Below are 18,365 nucleotides of genomic sequence, written 5' to 3'. Positions count from 1 at the left end.
TCATATCTATTTTTTATTTTTTAAAGATTTATTTACTTATTTGAGAGAGAGCACACAAGCAGGGGGAGAGGCAGAGGGAGAGAGACAGCACGAATCCTCAAGCAGACTACCCACTGAGCTTGGAGCCCGACATCTGTTCGATCTCACAATGCTGAAATCAAGACCACACCACTCAACCGACTGAGCCACCCAGGTGCCCCCATATTTATTTTAAAGTTTTTCCCCTCTCTAAGTTGGAAATTGGTGTTTAGTTTATACTTTTCCTCTTTTCTTTTTCCTCCCTCTCTCACTCTGCTGTTTCCGGGTCTCCTCTGGCTTTAAGGGTGAGGCGTGTGTTTGGGGAGAGCAGGGAAGTAGGCGAGGGATTAAAGAAAGGAAGTAAAAGTGTCTCACATGACTCATATCATTAGAAGCAGAGGTCCATGTGATTTATGGGTTCTTTAGAGGCTATTCCTGTGAACCTTAAGATCCTTTTTCAGTCATTGCTTCTTGATGTCCACCCTTCTAGTCTCTTATTACTGGGTCTTTTCACTCTGGTGGGAAATTGAATGGTGGGCCTATTGAATTGGCCACCTGTCTATGCCAAACACAGGTAGTGGAGGCTGTCCCATTGCTGCCCTTTCTCCTTGTCCAATTGTGGAATGTATCAGCCTCCTTCCCTAATTCAGAATTCTGTAGGCCAAAAGTGGTAACCATCTTCATGAATATACATAAAGCCCCAATCTCCTGGTGAGAAAGGGCTGGCTCACCTCAAAACTCTTACTAAGGGCACCTGGTCTGCTTTCAGCTCAGGGTATGATGCTGGGGTCATAGGGTTGAGTCCTGCATTGGGCTCCCCAAGGGGACTCTGTTCTCCCTCGGCCTGTGTCTCTGCCTCTCTATGTCTCTCATGAATAAATAAATAAAATCTTAAAAAAACTCTTACCAAGGTGGCTGCACAGAGATGGCTAGGTTGCTGTAGTCAGTAAGACTCACCAACTTGGGAAAAAGATCTCACAAACACCCCCAGTCTTTTGTAGTGCTTCCTCTTGGTAGTGAGGTGAGCATTTCATCCTCTTTCATGATTTCTTCTAACGAGTTCCTTTTGATTTTTTTTTTTATCGCTTCCTGATGGAGCCTGGAAGTAGCTGAAGGTTTTAGGATTGGTCTGGTCATTTTTTAGTAAATCTTTTACTTACTAAAGTAGTGAGGATGAACTGGTAGGTCTTTAGAAGCTAAAGATATTTATTTCCTGTTGTTCTCAGCTTTAGAATTTTATAGCTCACTAATATTATGGTACAATATATTGATTGCTCACCAAATTGAGGAGGGAGGGATGACTTTTTAAAGCAAAGAAAGGTTTAGTTTTATACTGAGATTCATGGTATCTCAGAATTAGGAGAAATCTAGAAGCCATTTAATCAATTTCCCCACCAGTGCCATGAATCTTGTTTACAACTTGTTGAGATGTGATCCAGTTTTCTTTTGGACACACCCGGGAACTAGGAATGCATTCCCTAAGTTACAGATAATATAAGTTTCTGCTCATATAAGTATCACCAAATCACTTTAAACCCCATTCCTCACCTGTGAAAGGAGTGTAAATAATGCCTTCTTCACAGGACATTGTTGGGAGGATAAAAGAAAAATGTATAAATTGCCTAACCCAGTCAAAGAGGAGTGCAATGTTGATTCCCTTTACAGGTCCCTTTAGGGGACAACATATTCTGGTTTTGGATTGTCTTCATAATCCTCATATTGCATTGCCTCTGTGTATTTTTAGTGCTTCCCTTAAGCTCACCCCTCAGTGGTCACACAGTATGTCTTTTCTCTTTTCACTTGGCAGCCTTTCAGATATCTGTGATTCTAGTTGAAGAAACTAGAGATATTAGAAAAATCCTTTTTTTTTTTCTTTTCTGAGCAGAGAGTTCAGGTAGCCATTAGAGTCCCATGTGAACCCCCCAAGAGGGATTTATTGAGTGAATGGGGCAGAGATGGTATTTCACTTTCTAACATCAGTTCTCCCGACGCTGATGGGCTTAATCACAGGCTGGCTATGATCCTGTTTGATTCTTTAGGATTCTAGCCTGGGAAGTGTGCGCATGTGTGTGTGTGTGTGTGTGTGTGTGTGTGTGTGACACAGAGAGAGATGTTGTTCGACACTTGAATGCTTTGAATGGTGCTATTCTTTGTGTGCCGCAGTGAGCACTAATAAGATCGTTTATTGCCCTGAATGAATGCTTAAACGTGGAAGCTACAAAGGAAGCCAAACGTTTTTCAATGAATACCTAGGCAGGTGCTCAAAACGTCCCGTCAAGGGCGAGGTAGGAGAGTTGCTTCTTTTGGGGTGGGTGGGGACTAGCCTTCGGCTTTAATTCTTAGGCACCGCCTCTTTCTCCCGGCGGTCGGCCGCTAGGCGGTGCTGGGGAGCTTGCCGCCCACTAGCTGGGGCGCCCCAGCTCTCCTCCCTCGCCCCTCAATCCCCGACCCGCGCGGCAAGACTACAACTCCCGTGGTGCTCTGGGAGCGGGAGAGGGCGGGGGGGGGAAACCATGGGCTAAGAGGGGTGCGAGGGCGGGCTTTCCGGGAGTGTGTTTCCGGCGTCGGCGGCCGCGGCCAGGGACGGTGTGAAAGCGGTAAGATGGCGGCGGCGGCGGTGGTGGAGTTCCAGAGAGCCCAGTCTCTACTCAGCACTGACCGGGAGGCCTCCATCGACATTCTCCACTCCATCGGTAAAGGTCGCCCTGCCCCCTCTCTGGCCCTGCCGGCTCAGCTCGCCGTGTGTGGGGCGGCGGCGGCGGCGCGGGGCCGGGCTAGCCGGCTCCGGGGCTGCTGACTCACTGTGTGTGAGGGGGGCCGGGCCGGGGGCACAGGCCGCTAGCAGCTCCCTGGAGCCAGCGGGGTCCCACCGGGTGGGAAGCCGCGAGGCAGCCCGGGGGTCCGCTCGCCGGCTGCTGACTCACGGTGGGCTCGGCGTGGAGCGAGGGTGGGCCGCGCCGGGGCCGCCGCCACTTCCAGCCTTGCCGCTGCTCCGGCCCGTGCGGGCTGGCCCGGGACCGCGAGCGGTGCCGCCCCGCGGGCTTGTCGCCGACAGGACTGAGCCTCGAGTGGAGGGGCCCGGCGAAACCCGCCGTACGCAGCGCTTCCCGCCGTTGTTATCAGCGCAGCCCGCTCCGGGTGGCCGCGCGAGCGCTCGCCTTTCTCTCGGAGTTGTGTTCCTCGGGACGCGTGGAGCTGCCACCACCTACCCCCAGCCCCGCGGCGTAAGGCTGCGCTAAAGGGAGTGTGGGAAACACGGAGGGGACACACACTGCAGCCTGGCATTTGGTTTGAAGAGGTGCCCGAGACGGTGCTTTGCCGCCGTGTCGGGTGCGGGAGCGACCGGGGACCGCCCGGGCACACGAGGTGACTAATCGCCCTGGCAGGTCTCTCCTGCAGGCGTGGGAAGGGAGTTCGGGGAGTTAGTTGTCGGGTCGCCGGAGAACATCGAAGTCGATTTGTAGTAGGTTGCCTTACACCTTCACGCCCCCGGGTAACTGAGACGGGAGCTCCAGCCAGTCGCCTCCGACAAGTCTCTTCCGGGGTTCAGGTGCGAAGAGAAATGGATTGGTGATGACAGAGGAGGCTTTGCACGTTCCGTGGTGAAGGGCTGGCCCCTCGCTGCACCTGTGGCGGTGCGATCTCTCTCACGTAGCTTGAGAAGATTCAGACCGGATCAACAAGTAGCGTAAGAACGCACGTGTACGCGAGACCTTCGGGATGCTGGCTCGGAGGTGGACTTGCTGGTCTGTTGAAGTGTGGTATTCCTGACTGGCGTGCGTGGAGCAAAGACCGTGACAGGACCTGGGTGGCTTTATCTTAGGGGGGTTAAGATGCATCTGTGGTAAATGAGAGGTTTTCGTTTAGAAGTTCTCATCTTGAATTAAGTCAGTTAGAATTACAGAACCAGCGTCCTCTTTAAAACCACGTACACATTTTTATTCTGTGAGTACACACGCATCTGAAAAGCATGGGTTTTATTTTATTTTTTGTTTAGTGCCTAGTATTTTGTCTTTCATAAAGTGGTAAAATTATGGTAAACTGTCGTTATAGTCGGAACACTCTGTGATTGTCCGCTCTACGGTGGTGGTGGTGGTGGGGGGGAGGTTCCCTGAAAGCTTCCCTGTTAGAGCAAGCTTGAGTCATGATGGTTACAGTCTTACTTTTTCCAGACTCCATCATGGAGTATCTAAGTCGTGGTTTTTGTCAAGTCATGATGCTTTCTTTGTAAGAGAAGTGATAACTAATGATGGTCACTAAAATTATCACCACAGACTCCAAGAGGTTATTCAGTGTTTGAGTGGTAAAATAGTTATTAACAGTTGAAAGTGGGACGGATAGCACAAAGTTATTTTAACAGGTCCTGAATCCGTTATAAAGCAGTGATCCCTCCTAGGGACCTCACTGGAGCTTTGATTGGGTTGTTTTTCCTGAATGGCTTCGTACAACTGCTTATCCCTAGTACACCCATTAGTGAGGCTTTCTGCAGGTTAAAGTTTATTGAAAGACTACTTTTTTAGTCCTCTGTAAATGATGGTTTTTTGATTTTACTTTGTGGCATGTAAACATTTAGGCATGTTTAATATATTCAGTAACAAAGTGCCTAGTGTAGGGCTTACCACCACAAGTATGAAGAACTTGTTTGAATTTTGCTTTAACCAAGTGACAGCAACAAATCTCAATGTATATGGGTAAGGGGAATTCTGATTCATAGAATGAAAAGGCACCTTTTTTTTTTTTTGAAAAGGCACATTTAAAATCAGTAATCTATAATTTACATGGGACATATCTTACATGATGGTTTCACTTTTTTAGGAGGTTTTTTTTTTTTTTTTAAGTTCTCTAGATTTTGTCTTTTCGTAACTGAGTTTGTGTTGTTCTTGTGAGGGTGAAATTTCCCTCAGTCTTCATTTTTTGTCAGAATTCTAAGAAGGTTTGCATTTTCCTCTCCCAGTGAAGCGTGACATTCAGGAGAATGATGAGGAGGCAGTGCAGGTCAAAGAGCAGAGTATCCTGGAACTGGGGTCTCTCTTGGCGAAGACTGGACAAGCTGCAGGTGAGTGCTGCAAATGGGTTGCTTTCTCTTTTACCTGAAATGTTGAAGTTTCAAGTTTCTGTTGGAGTAGAGGAACATAGGGATGCATCCACACAGTGTATTGGTGGTATAAATCCATGCTATCATCAACTTATTGAGCTTCAGTTTTTTTAGCAGGAAGTTAGGTGGACCTTTAAACTCACTTCTTTCCTGGAACAGTTTTGTTCTGCAGGTGAGGGAAAGTCCTGTTCTTCTTGGGATATAGTGATCTGTGATTTGTTTCTGGTTTGAATTTTTACTGTGTTCCTTTACATAAAGGCAGCAGCGCGAGTAGCAGCTATCTTAGTGATTTCAGCACTGATTTATTTAAGGTGGATAGGGACTTGGGCCCCTGACTTGAAAATGACGAGGGATTTTGCATTCAAGTAAGTGACTAGCTGTCGCTTTTTCCTGATAGACAGTGAGACATATAATGGAAAAGCCTTGAGATTTCTCCATTATTACCTGGGACTTTGTGCATATCATTGCCCAGATGTTCTAGCTGTAATTGAACAATTGAGTTTCTAGGTTTGAAATGACTTTCTGATGATGGGTGTGTCCTTAGAATAAGAGTCATTGGAATAAGAGACCAGGAAGGGCCTTTGACCAGTAAAGTGGTAATAGTATTTAGAAGGTAGCTTAAGCTTAAAATGGATGATTTTTTAAAAAAATTTTTATTTATTTATGATAGTCACACACAGAGAGAGAGAGAGAGAGAGAGAGAGAGAGAGAGAGAGGCGGAGACATAGGCAGAGGGAGAAGCAGGCTCCATGCACCAGGAGCCCGACGTGGGATTCGATCCCGGGTCTCCAGGATCGCGCCCTGGGCCAAAGGCGGGCGCTAAACCGCTGCGCCACCCAGGGATCCCAAAATGGATGATTTTTTAAAAGTCAGTTTTAAAGTGAATATAGATCTTATCTAATGTAGAATGGATTAAGTTCTGGTCAAGTGACCTTGTGAATTACTTTGTGTAAGTTAGCAAAACTTCTTGAACTTGAGAACTAAGATTTTTCACAATTAAGGATGACTAACATTGATTAATTAGGCTTAGTTAATAGAAAATTGAGTAAAGATGTATGCATTTGGGAGGGTGTGTTTATATGGGTTTTGTATCTTATTTAAAATATCATTTGAAGTTATAATAAAACAGTTTTTTTTAATCTTATTTATTTATTTATTTATTTATTTATTTATTTATGATAGTCACAGAGAGAGAGAGAGGCAGAGACACAGGCAGAGGGAGAAGCAGACTCCATGCACCGGGAGCCTGATGTGGGATTCGATCCCGGGTCTCCAGGATCGCGCCCTGGGCCAAAGGCAGGCGCCAAACCACTGCGCCACCCAGGGATCCCAATAAAACAGTTCTTAAATGCTGTCAACTAGTTACTATTTTAAGCACAAATTTGATTTAGTTTATTGCATCCTCAAAGCAACTCAGTAAGATAGACACCGTTGTCCATTTTATACCTGAAGAAATTGAGCAAAGAAGAGGTAAATAACTTATCAAAGATCACTCATAGTATGTGGGAGAGCCAGGATTTGAGCCAGTTTGTCCCACTTCAGAGCTCATGGCCTTGTGGTGTAATGATTCTTGCTTTCCATACTCACTTATGGGTTATTAGTGGTTGCTGCTGTTTTTTTCATTTTATTTATTTATTTTTTAAAGTTTATTTTCTTAGTAATCTCTACAGCCAACACAGGGCTCCAGCTCGACCCTCAGATCAAGAGTCACATGCTCTTCCAGCTGAGCCAGCCAGCCATCCCTGTTTTGTTCATTTTATACTGACTTCTCTCCTATTTAACATATTTATGGATTCCTTTTGCCTGTCAGTCAATGTGAGCTTGAGGCTGCATAATAGTTTTGGTAATTAGTCCATACAAAATATGATTAATAAGGTAATTTTCCAGAAAGAATTAGAAGGGGAAAGTTTAAGATTTTTCTGCTGTTGAAATTTCCAAATATCTATTTTCCTCCAGTAGCATGGATAATTACAAATAGCATGTAGTATAGTCAGCATTTAAAAATTTTATCCAAAAATGTTAACTGTTTTGCTTGAAATTCCTGTTTTATGCTTTGTTCTCTCCTTATTCCTTGCCTCTCCCCTTTGTGTGACTCAGAACCTGAGAAGTTGAGAAGTGTATAGCTAAACCTATTGAAATTTAACAGGTGAATCATAAGGACTTCAGAAACTTTTCCAGGTTATTTACCATTGTTTTCTTTTTCTTTTAAGATTTTTATTTTATTTATTTATTCATGAGAGACACAGAGAGAGAGAGGCAGAGACACAGGTAGAGGGAGAAGTAGGCTCCATGCAGGAGCCTGACGTGGGACTTGATCCTGGGTCTCCAGGATCACGCCCTGGGCTGCAGGCGGCTCTAAACCACTGCGTCACCGGGGGCTGCCCTACCATTGTTTTCTAAGAAAGAGTTTGATGAGTATAGGTATATACAATAGAAACCCTAAGGAAGTCTTGGGGCCTCCATATGTACCTAACTTTGCTGTTCATAATTGATAGGTTTATGTTTCCTTTGATTTTCGGTTTCCTGAGAACAGAAAATCTGTCTAGTCTATTAATCTTCAATTTTGTTATATTATGCACTTAATATACAGTTAGGACTGTGTAAGTATTCCATTCAAAAAATTTAAGGTAAGGTCCCTGACCTAGACAGTAATTTGGGAATTAGTGAATAAGGCAAGGTTGTTCATAATAGTGGTTGAAAGTGGTGATGAGCATCATCATACATGATGGCTAGGTTCAGGATCTGCAGATTTCATAGCCTGAGATTCTAAAAGGATTATTTTGAGTTCTGTGAGATTCTCAAAAGGAAGTTCTCGTCATGTAATTGTAAATAATCTCAGTAGGAAGAAGAAATCAGTATGATTCTTTGGGAATTAAAAAAAATTAGTATATATGAAAATGGAAAGAAACAGGGAATATAACCAAGAATGAATAGTAGCAATAGACTGAAATGAAAAGTGAGCTGAATCTTTTGCAACTAAGAGGTCATTTGTTTCTCTGTTAGGGTAAGAAGAATAACACACTATCAGTGCTTGGAGCAGATAATACAATCTAGCAGGTGCTAGAGCAAAGGGCAGGCTGCTTAGTTCATGTTTCACTTTAGCCTTTTCCAGGAAGAAAAATGACTTTCAAAAAGAAAAAACATCAGAATGAGAGAATTAAAGACAAGGTAGGTGAGAGGAGAGAGAGCAGATACGCTCTTTAAATAAGTTCAAGTCTCTAGGCTCTGACAGTTTCTGTCTTTTAATTTCAAAAGCATAGTTCTAGCAGATATATTTATAGAGCCACTATTATTCTGAGAAAAGTCTTGGAGGATGGAGAAGTATTAAGGAAACTGAGGATGGGCAAACATTATTTCACTTTGCCTGAAGATAATGAAAAGGATAACTTCTAGACTCTTTAAACCAGTAATCACTAATATCTGGGACAGATTATTTGATAAGTAGGTTTTAATCACTTAAGACCATGGGTTTATTAAAAAGAGATTATTTCTTTTCTTTCTTTTTTTTTTTTAAGATTTTGTTTATTTATTTATTCATGAGAGACAGAGAGATAGAGAGGCAGAGACATAGAGGGAGAAGCAGACTCCATGCAGGAGGCCCCATGTGGGACTCAGTCCCGGGACTCTGGGATCATGCCCTGAGCCAAAGGCAGATGCTTAACAACTGAGCCACCCAGGTGTCCCAAGAAAAGATGATTTCAAACTCATCTTCATTCTCTTTGGTTTGCAGGGCTCCACAGACAGTGGCTTGCTACTTGCTTTTTGTAAATAAAGTTTTCTTGGAACCCAGCCACACCCATTTGTTTACATGATGTTTATGATTGCTTTTGCACTACAGTGACTGAGTTGAGACCACAGAGCCCAAAAAGCTGAAAATACTTAATTATCTGGCCTGTCATAGAAAAAGTTTGCCAACCTCTGGGTTAGAGTACATATCTGATGTAAAGAAGGCATTTGAACATTTGCCATAATATTGATAGGTAAACAAGGTATTTGAACATTTACCATAATTTTAATGATAGGTACAGGTAAAGATCATTTGTCAACCTAGAGGGAAGTCTCTAGCATCATGTCATAGGGATCTGTCCTTGTTCTTCTGGTCAGCATCTGGCATTATGGCTAAAGCCATTTCAGAAGGCCTGCTTATTTTTGTAGATGACTCAGTATAGTAGAGGACAGAATTAAGATTCAGAGTTATTGCCAAAGCCAGCAAGATTAAATTCAGTGTGGCAATTATAAAGCTATATACTTAAAAGGTTTTTTTTTTTTTTTTTTTTTCTTAAAAGTATTTATCAAAACAGAGGAAGGTGAGGAATTACTGGTCTATGCAAAAAAGACCTTAATGGATTCAGCCTAAACAAAAGTCCTATTAGAAGAAAGGAAGTAGGCTATCTTGTGTTACATGTGGTGGCCAGATCAAGAGAATTAGGCCATGACTCTTCTGGTCAGACCCTACCTGGAGAATTGTTTTCCATTCTGGGTACTACAAGTGTTACGTTTGCAAATTAGAGTCTATTTGGTGACAAGGAATCTAGAAACCAGAACATTGGAGGAACAGTTGAAATAGCTAAAGATGTTTTGCTTGAAGAAAGGGAAAGTTAGGAGATATAAATGGTAGTTATCTTCAGAAATTTGAGGCCATGTGGAGGGAGGCTAAAGACTTGTGTTTTAAAAAAGAACAAATAAATTTGACTAACATTCAAATAGTCTGCTTTCTGAACATTCCTATCATTAGAGATTGTTCATAATTGTTCCAGCATTGGGATCCCTGGGTGGCTCAGCGGTTTAGCACCTGCCTTCGGCCCAGGGCGTGATCCTGGAGTCCCGGGATCGAGTCCCACGTTGGGCTCCTTGCATGGAGCCTGCTTCTCCTTCTGCCTGTGTCTCTGCCTCTCTCTCTCTCTCTCTCTCTCTGGGTCTCTCATTAATAAATAAATAAAATCTTAAAAAAAAAAAATTGTTCCAGCATAGTAGGAAATACTGTGGGGGAAGGGACATTGTAGTAGACTACTTTTTTTTTTTTTAAGACTTTATTTATTTATTGAGAGAGACACACACACACACACAGAGAGAGAGAGAGAGAGAGAGAGAGAGAGAGAGATAAGCAGGCACCATGCAGAGTGCCTGACAGGAGACTAGATCCAGGGTCTCCAGGATCAAGCCCCGGGCTGCAGGTGGCGCCAAACCGCTGCACCACCGGGGCTGCCCTGTAGTAGACTACTTTTAAAAAGCTTTGTACAAGTGTAAAAGGAATTTGAGAGGGAGAAATCATTGTAGCCTGTAGTTAGCATGGAATACTCAATAGGACTTTAGCTGGACCTAAAAGGATATCTAAGGTTTATATAAGTCAAGAAGATGGGTGAGAAATTCTCCATGGGAATGCAGTGGGAGTGCGGCATGAAAGCAGAAGCATGTGTAGTCTATGCAGGGGTGAATGAAATAGCATAATGGGGAAAATCTTGGTGGAATCTCAGGTCAATACTGGGAAGTGAAGGTAAAGATGAGCTTTTCCACTGTATAAAGTTCCTTTTGTACCTGACACAGTCCCATGTATCCTGTGACTATTCAGGCAGATGAGGATTTCAGGACCCTGAATTAGCATTCTCAGGAGGGTGAGGTTTGCTTGCCCTGAATTAGAATCCTCAGGAGGGTGAGTCCACAATTGGAGAATATTAATGAAGCCGTGGCACTAAAGTAATTTTAACCTACATTCCAAGAGTACTTCTGTAGTTATTGAGTTGAAATATTCTGTAATTTTTTCTCTTGTTTCTAAAGCCGCTCCCTTAAAATGACTGTACCACCTTTTTTTTCCTATCAGAGGGGAGAGAAACTTCTGTGCTGAACACTTTTTTTGTTCATAGTTTAAAACTTAGGTTTTGCAGGGGCATCTGGGTGGCCCCGCGTGGGGCTTTCCCTGCTCAGCGTGGAGTCTGCTTCTCCCTCTCCCTCTGCCTCTTGCCCCTACTTGTGTTTTCTCTCTCTCTTTCTCAAATAAATAAATAAGATCTTAAAAAAAAAGACTTAGGCTTTTCAGATAGATGAAGAATTTTAGGTATATCTTTAAGGGATAGAATACCTTTTTTTTTTTTTTTGGGATTAGAATATCTTTAAAGGGAAAATACCATAAGTTTTCTGTGAAAAGTTTATTCAGTGCCAGAGTGCCAGGGAAGTGATATTGCTAAAAGGTTAAACTGGGGAGAACTTTGGGAGAGGAGGAGAAGGGAACCTGGAATTGAATACCTTCTGTTTAAAGGACAGCTGCCATGATGGACTTGGAAATTCAGCAACAACAAAACACCCCTCCCATAACCTCATCAGGTTTGTGAGGAAGTTGATTTTACCTCAGGTGTCAGAGACACAGCATATTTCATGTTGTAGAAAACTGTGCTCTGAGACTATGAGCACTTTGCTGTTTATCTGTCATTAAAACAGGTAAATGAGGCCAAGAGAGGTGAGCTTTTCCCAGGGCCCTCATAGTAATCAAGTAGGTGAGTGCGGAATAGAATACAAATTTGGTATATGTTGTTCACTCATTTTTGCTACTCTGTTACCTTCTAAGAATGCTTTAAATTCTTATTATGCTTAATTTAGACTGATTTACAGTGACATAGGATGGATTTTATGATCTTGGGTCACTATTTTAATGGATATTTTCTAGTTTCTAATATTGATGTTTCCTTTTTCTTTTCTGAATTGCCTTCCACACAGAGCTTGGAGGACTCCTGAAGTATGTGCGACCCTTCTTGAATTCCATCAGCAAGGCTAAGGCAGCTCGTCTGGTCCGATCTCTTCTTGATCTCTTTCTTGATATGGAAGCAGCAACAGGGCAGGAGGTAAGCTACTTTAATGGCAGAAGGTAGACAATAGGAAAAAAAAAAAGTCTGTTTCAGTGAAAGAAATGCCTGCCTGCACTGTGGTACTAATGTGGAAGGGATAGCTGGGAGGACAGCTCAGGACTTATCATGTCAGTTTCTCTTTGTTACAGGGCATTTGATACTTTGGGTCTGTTCCATGCTTTGCTTTGTAAGTGGAGATTGTCAGTGGTCCCTGGAATCCTCATTACATCAGGGTCACAAACTGATTCTTGTCTTTGAGGTATTGTATTGCCACACCTTTGTAATGTTTTTTGTGTCTGTGGTACCTTTCATTCTGTGTCACAAAGCTCCCTGTGAGCACTAAATAAGTCTTGTGGCATCCCTTCTTGGCGTGTTTTGTACTGCGTATATGCCTTTATGGAGGGGTGAGCATCCATCTGTTTGTGTCTCATCTGTGCGGAAGTGACTCTGGTGTACCTGTACATGTCCTCTACAAGTTTAGACCAGACCCTGAACCGTACTGAAGAGTGCCTCTTTGGAATCAGCCTCTTCTGAACTTTTCAAAGATATATTTTCTGCAGTTCAGGAGGAGACACTACCAAAGTTAAAACTTACTCAGTAAAAAGCAGCAGATCCAAGTAGGATAGATTATGGTTGAATCTGTTTGTAGAAAGAACATAGTTGTCTTTTCTATAGGTACATTGCTCAGTATTCACTGAGTGTGGGCTATGTGTTAAACATAGTTACATGGGATTACATTTATAAAAACATAGTGACTGCTCTCATGGGGATTATATTTTAATGAGGAAGGCAGGCAATAAACAAATATATAATATGTCAGGTAATATAAGGACAAGGGTAGGAATTGCTGGTTGGTTATATGTCTAATTGTTTGCTCTGGCCCCTGTGGGTGTATAAATAAAAGGTATGAAAGGGCACAGTAGCATTCTGAGTAAATAGTGAGGAATTTTAGAAATCTAGGACATAGGGATCCCACTTTGAAATCAGGTCTTTGGTAAAATCTGCTTTCTTGCCTTAATGATTCTTTGAGGCCTAGTTTAAACACCATAAACTAACTTTATTTGTAGAAAATTCATTTGTAGAGAAGTCTTCAAATTTGTGGCAGCACTCTGTTTCGTGATAGTAAATAAAAAATAGTTAATATTTAGATGGCTTTTTTTGTTGTTGTTTTTTAAAGATTTTATTCATGAGAGACACATAGAGAGAGAGAGAGAGAGAGAGAGGCAGAGACACAGGCAGAGGGAGAAGCAGACCCCATGCAGGGAGCCCGATGTGGGACTTGATCCTGGGTCTCCAGGATCACTCCCTGGGCTGAAGGCAGTGCTAAACCACTGAGCCACCCGGGCTGCTGTAGATGGCTGTTTTTTTTTTTTTTTAACCAAAGCATTAGAAATATTTTTTATGAATAATTTAAAAGAAAAAGTGATTTTAAAGGGATGTTAGTCTTATCTAACCTTAACTTTTCTTTTATTGTACTTGTTCTCATGAAAAAGTGACACCATCTTTTGTTTGAAATGGGGTGCCTTATAATGAGTGGGCCAAGAAACCTTAGTTTGAAATAGATTGATACATGGTACATGCAACTTTTTAGGCAGAAAAAAATTAGTTAACAAAGCTGCTTTTTTGCACACTGAAGTCTCCAGAATTTGTCCCTTACCATAACATAGAGTAGACTCAGTGGATGGAACTGCATTTGTGTAACAAGCAGTTCTACTCCTTTGTGGAGGTCTGTTAAATCATAATTTAGCCCTCCTCTCCTGTCTTTGTTAGTGGGGTTTACTAGCCTTTATCATGTGTCTCTGTGTCTGGTTAGGCCTTCCTGTCTAAAATATCCTGTCTGCTTTACTTTTCTTCATATTTATTTTCCTTTTTAACATCTGTTTCCTCCTTAGAATAGAAGTTCCCTGAGGATAGCTACTTTGCCCTGTCCAGTGCTGTGTCCTCGGCACTTAGAATAGTTTGGCCCAGAGGAGTTACAGAATAATATTTGTTGAAGGAATGTGTGTATAATGCCTTCCCTGTGGTAGTGGTTGACGCTTAGGAGGTACTTTGTTGAAATAAGACAAAAATTTAGTGACTTGAGATACAAGTGTTAAGTGTGGTTACTGCATTTCTCTAGGTGAGTCAAGGTCTCTGACTTGGAGATATTGGAGTTATGTGTTCATCTTGGAACATCCTAGGTTCTTTTAAAATTCTTTCATTGAGTGATGGGAAAGGATAGAGGAGCAAAGTTATAGGTCACTGTCATAAGTAGTATTGTGGCCTGAGGCAAAAGAAGTTTGCGAACGTTGTTGAAAAAAGCTAGGAGTTGTATTGGGGAGTTTGGTACCCAAGAGGATGGAGGAGGGGATTTTCCTTGCCTTTTTCTGCTTGGGAACTAACCGTTAGTTGGATAGGTCTACAAAACAGTTTTCAGTTTGTTGTATTCCAAAAGGTGATAAGAAATCAGATTAGGATTGAATCAATTGCAGCACTAAGCTTTAGAGCCTAGAAAGAAAAGGGGTGGAGTGGGAGAGTGAGGATGGGGTGATGGCAAGGGGAGGGTAGTAGAGAATTGGGTTGAGGAGGGAACTGAGCCAGACCCTTTCCAAATAGTGAACTGAAATCTCAAAATTAACCTTACCTTTCAGGGATCTCCAGGTAGTTGCCCAAGAGAAGCCATTTTTGGTATAGTCTAACTGCAGTAACAGTAGCATGTTTTAAGAAACCTGACATTGAGTCCTGTTATTGAAACAGTTATTTCTGTGGAAAAAAGGAGTTTGTGTTAGAGAATTTCAGACTTGGAATAGTAGTTACTATTCTCCTATTAGGATTTAGTTAATAAGGCATTTTAAAAAATGGTTAAGTGTATTGATTTCAAACTTAAATGTCTGATTTCTATCACATTAAGCTTTTGTACTCAAATAAAGGCTTTCTCCAGAAGCAGGGACTTCTCAAATATTCTTACCCCTTTATCAGTCATTGTTAGCATTAACCAAGCGCAGAACCTCAAACAAAATAGTTGTATAGCAAGGCTAGTGGCCTTTAAAATTTTTCCTTAGAATTGAGGTGCTGGCTTCACCAATTATAGTACTAGATAGTGCAAAATTACGCACCCTGTAAAGGATAACAGATTCTCCGTTCAGTTTGTGAAAAATCCCTGCTCTAGGAGAAATGTCAGTACTGACTTGAACAAAAGCATGGAGATAGGGTCAAGTTCTGATTCCAGCAGCTGATATGCGACCTTGAGGGAGCCACTTCACATCTGGACTGTCAGGGAAATGGGGACAGGTGAGATGATGGATTAGAATTCAGTGTTTCTTAACTAGAGACCTACATCTGGGTGGCCAGGCTGTATTCCAGACAACTTGAGTCAGGAGCCTTGGCATCCATTTTTGTATTCTTTGAAAAAGCTCCCTGGATAAAATTGGGATGGTAAGCATTTCTAAGCCCTCCCAAGACATGTAGGACTATCAAGGACTCTTGTATTTTTGTTATTAAACCCATTCAGCAGATATTTTCAGTTCCATTCATGTCATGAACAGAGATCTTATGAGTTTGGCTTTTCAAAAATTTTTTTTTTTTTTTTTTAATTTATGATAGTCACAGAGAGAGAGAGAGAGAGGCAGAGACAGGCAGAGGGAGAAGCAGGCTCCATGCACCGGGAGCCCGACGTGGGATTTGATCCCGGGTCTCCAGGATCGCGCCCTGGGCCAAAGGCAGGCGCCAAACCGCTGCGCCACCCAGGGATCCCGAGTTTGGCTTTTCAGAACATAACTCTCAAAACTCTGAAATGGTGTTTGGCTTGCTTTTATTTTAGTTTTCATAGAATTTTTAATGAGGTTGGTTGAGTTTAGCACTGGAGATTAAGTAGCCACCAGAGGGCTTCAGTGAGTTACAAAGGTTCCGTTGAGTATCTCATTGGTGAATCCTCCAAATTACCATATAATGTCATCTGTTTATTTACTGAATTTGGACTTAGGATCTAAAGGCAGAAGATCTGTCTATTTGAATTATATTCTGTTCCTTTTCCTTCCTTATAATACTTATTAAGATAGCTCTGGAAGTACATAAAGGCATGTTGTTTTAGCAATGAGTTCTCCAGAAAGTTCAGTTTCTTTTTATCCTATGCTTTGATTAGGAATCTTTTTTTTTTTTTTTTTAAGATTTTATTTATTTATTCATGAGAGACACAGAGAGAGAGAGAGAGAGGCAGAGACACAGGCAGAGAGAGAAGCAGGCTCCATGCAGGGAGCCCGGCGCAGGACCCGATCCGGGGTCTCCAGAATCAGGCCCCGGGCCGAGGGCGGCGCTAAACCGCTGAGCCACCCGGGCTGCCCTGATTAGGAATCTTAACACAAAACTTGCAGTAAGAGAGTGATGTAAGATCTGCAGTACTTATATGCACTTTCTCAAAGCTGATATGTCACAGATACCTGATGGCATGTAGACTCTCTAGCATAGAACACTGCTTTAAATCAGTTACTTTGCATGTTCTCTCACTGCTTGGGTGGCAGATAGAACTGAGGGTGCAAAGCACCTTTATTATTATTTTTATTCATTCATTCATTTTTTTTTCTTTTTTGTTTTAAGTAGGCCCTACACCTAATGTGGGGCTCGACCTCAGGACCCTAGATTAAGAGTCACATGTTCTACCAACTGAGCCAGTCAGGTGCCCCCAAAGCACCTTTAAATAAAGCTTTAAAGTCTTTTTAAGTGTTAGGCTAATTCTGCTTTCTTTTTACTTCATCTAATATGTGCTAAATGTATTGTATTGTGATGATGAATTGGTTAGTTGCACTTCTTAGTATCGGAAAGGAAAGAGCCAGCTGAGCCTTTTCAGTCTTACAGGCAACTGTTAGGAATAAGACATTTGTGCTCAGTCTGAGGCTTTCTCCCCTTCATTACTAGTGGGTTCAGATTAACACATTACCATTATTATTTGCAAGTATTTAGGGAGAAATTTCTGCTTTAAAGATTTCTCAGCCATTGTAGAAATCTGTATTCCAGGCTATATATATTGGAAGTTCTGGGTCCCTCCTGGGAAGGTAGAAGAGGAATCTTGAAGGTGAAGCTCTTTTTCAAAAGATCACAACCTAAGCACAAAGATACTTTATGTCTAAAAAGCCAAGTTAATTCTCCATTATATAACCATTACACAGTGAGATACTGTAGATCAAGGCATGTCCCCTGAGACATTAAATAGAGCAACATGGGTAATAGATAAGGAGGGAATTGAAGCTGTTCTCCAAAGCAAGGTTTGTGGGAAGAATGTGAAAACATAATATTGTATGTACTGTTTCTCTGTTGTAGGTTGAATTGTGTTTAGAGTGCATCGAATGGGCCAAGTCAGAGAAACGAACTTTCTTACGCCAAGCTTTGGAGGTATGTGCCTGCGTTAATGCTACTTTCAGGTCTCTAGGCATTAGACAGACTGTGAATGTAAGTGACATCATTCGGATCAAAAGTATTTTCAGTAATTTTGTATTATCCAGGCACCCAAAGATCATTGATAATAATCCCACTCATGAAAATACTCTGGTTGAAGTTTTGAGACAGACTTGCTGTGTGACTCAGAGAAGTAAACAGCACCACAGTAAAGTTAAGTCAGTCAGTCACTGGTCATAGTAGCAGATAATACCATGGGCTAGATCATTTCTTAGGCTGGATTTGATGCTCTCTCCAGGACATGTATATTCAGCAGTAACAGTTCTGTGACTGTCAATCTTTGATTTCTTTCTTTGGCTTTTTTCTTTCTTTCTATCAGTCAATGCCTTTTCTCTTTCCTAGGCAAGACTGGTGTCTTTGTACTTTGATACCAAGAGGTACCAGGAAGCATTGCATTTGGGTAAGTAAGCTGGTAGAAAGTAATAAGGCATCCTAGCTGGCAAATGTATTCTGAACCTGGCCACTCTTAACTAGTTATGTATTAATAATTTATGTTCTGCCTACTTCTTTTTTTTTTTTTTTTTAATTTTTTTATTTACTCATGAGAGAGACAGAGAGGCAGAGACATAGGCAGAGTGAGAAGCAGGCTCCCTGTGGGGAGCCTGATGTGGAACTTGATCCCAGGACCCTGGGATCACGACCTGAGCCAAAAGGCAGATGTTCAACCATTGCACCACTCAGGTGCACCTGTTCTGTCTACTTCTAAGAAGGATTTATAGTGGCTTACATTTACTGAATCTGTCGTGGAGAAATGCCATTTGGAAGTTCTAAGTAAGTAACCAAAGTTTATCTGTCAAATTTAGAAAGCAAAAGGGTCAAACTGCAAGTATTTTACTATTACATTTATTATACTTGTTTATAATTACACTTAACATCTATTTTAAAACTCAACAAATTGGGAAGCCAAGTGGCTTAGTGGTTGAGCGTCTGCCTTCAGCTCAGGGCATGATCCCGAGGTCCTGGGATTAAGTCCTACATTGAGCTTCCCA

At 42.0% G+C, this 18,365-nt stretch overlaps 1 protein-coding gene across 1 annotated transcript in view; it reads left to right on the top strand.

Moving 5' to 3' along the window:
* Nucleotides 1–2,175: 2,175 nt before the first annotated feature.
* The window catches only part of PSMD11 (proteasome 26S subunit, non-ATPase 11), a 31,784-nt gene continuing 15,594 nt past the window's right edge, over nucleotides 2,176–18,365 (top strand). The window contains exons 1-5 of the mRNA XM_038548148.1: nucleotides 2,176–2,711; nucleotides 4,973–5,074; nucleotides 11,822–11,946; nucleotides 17,242–17,313; nucleotides 17,719–17,776. Of these exons, the coding sequence (XP_038404076.1) occupies nucleotides 2,621–2,711; nucleotides 4,973–5,074; nucleotides 11,822–11,946; nucleotides 17,242–17,313; nucleotides 17,719–17,776 (448 nt within the window). The 5' untranslated portion in view covers nucleotides 2,176–2,620. The remainder of the gene's footprint in view (nucleotides 2,712–4,972; nucleotides 5,075–11,821; nucleotides 11,947–17,241; nucleotides 17,314–17,718; nucleotides 17,777–18,365) is intronic.

Source organism: Canis lupus, chromosome 9, assembly GCF_011100685.1.
Source record: "Canis lupus familiaris isolate Mischka breed German Shepherd chromosome 9, alternate assembly UU_Cfam_GSD_1.0, whole genome shotgun sequence".
Taxonomy (NCBI): Eukaryota; Metazoa; Chordata; class Mammalia; order Carnivora; family Canidae; genus Canis; species Canis lupus.
Note: the sequence above shows the minus strand (reverse complement) of the source record. Positions and strands in the feature narration are given on the sequence as shown.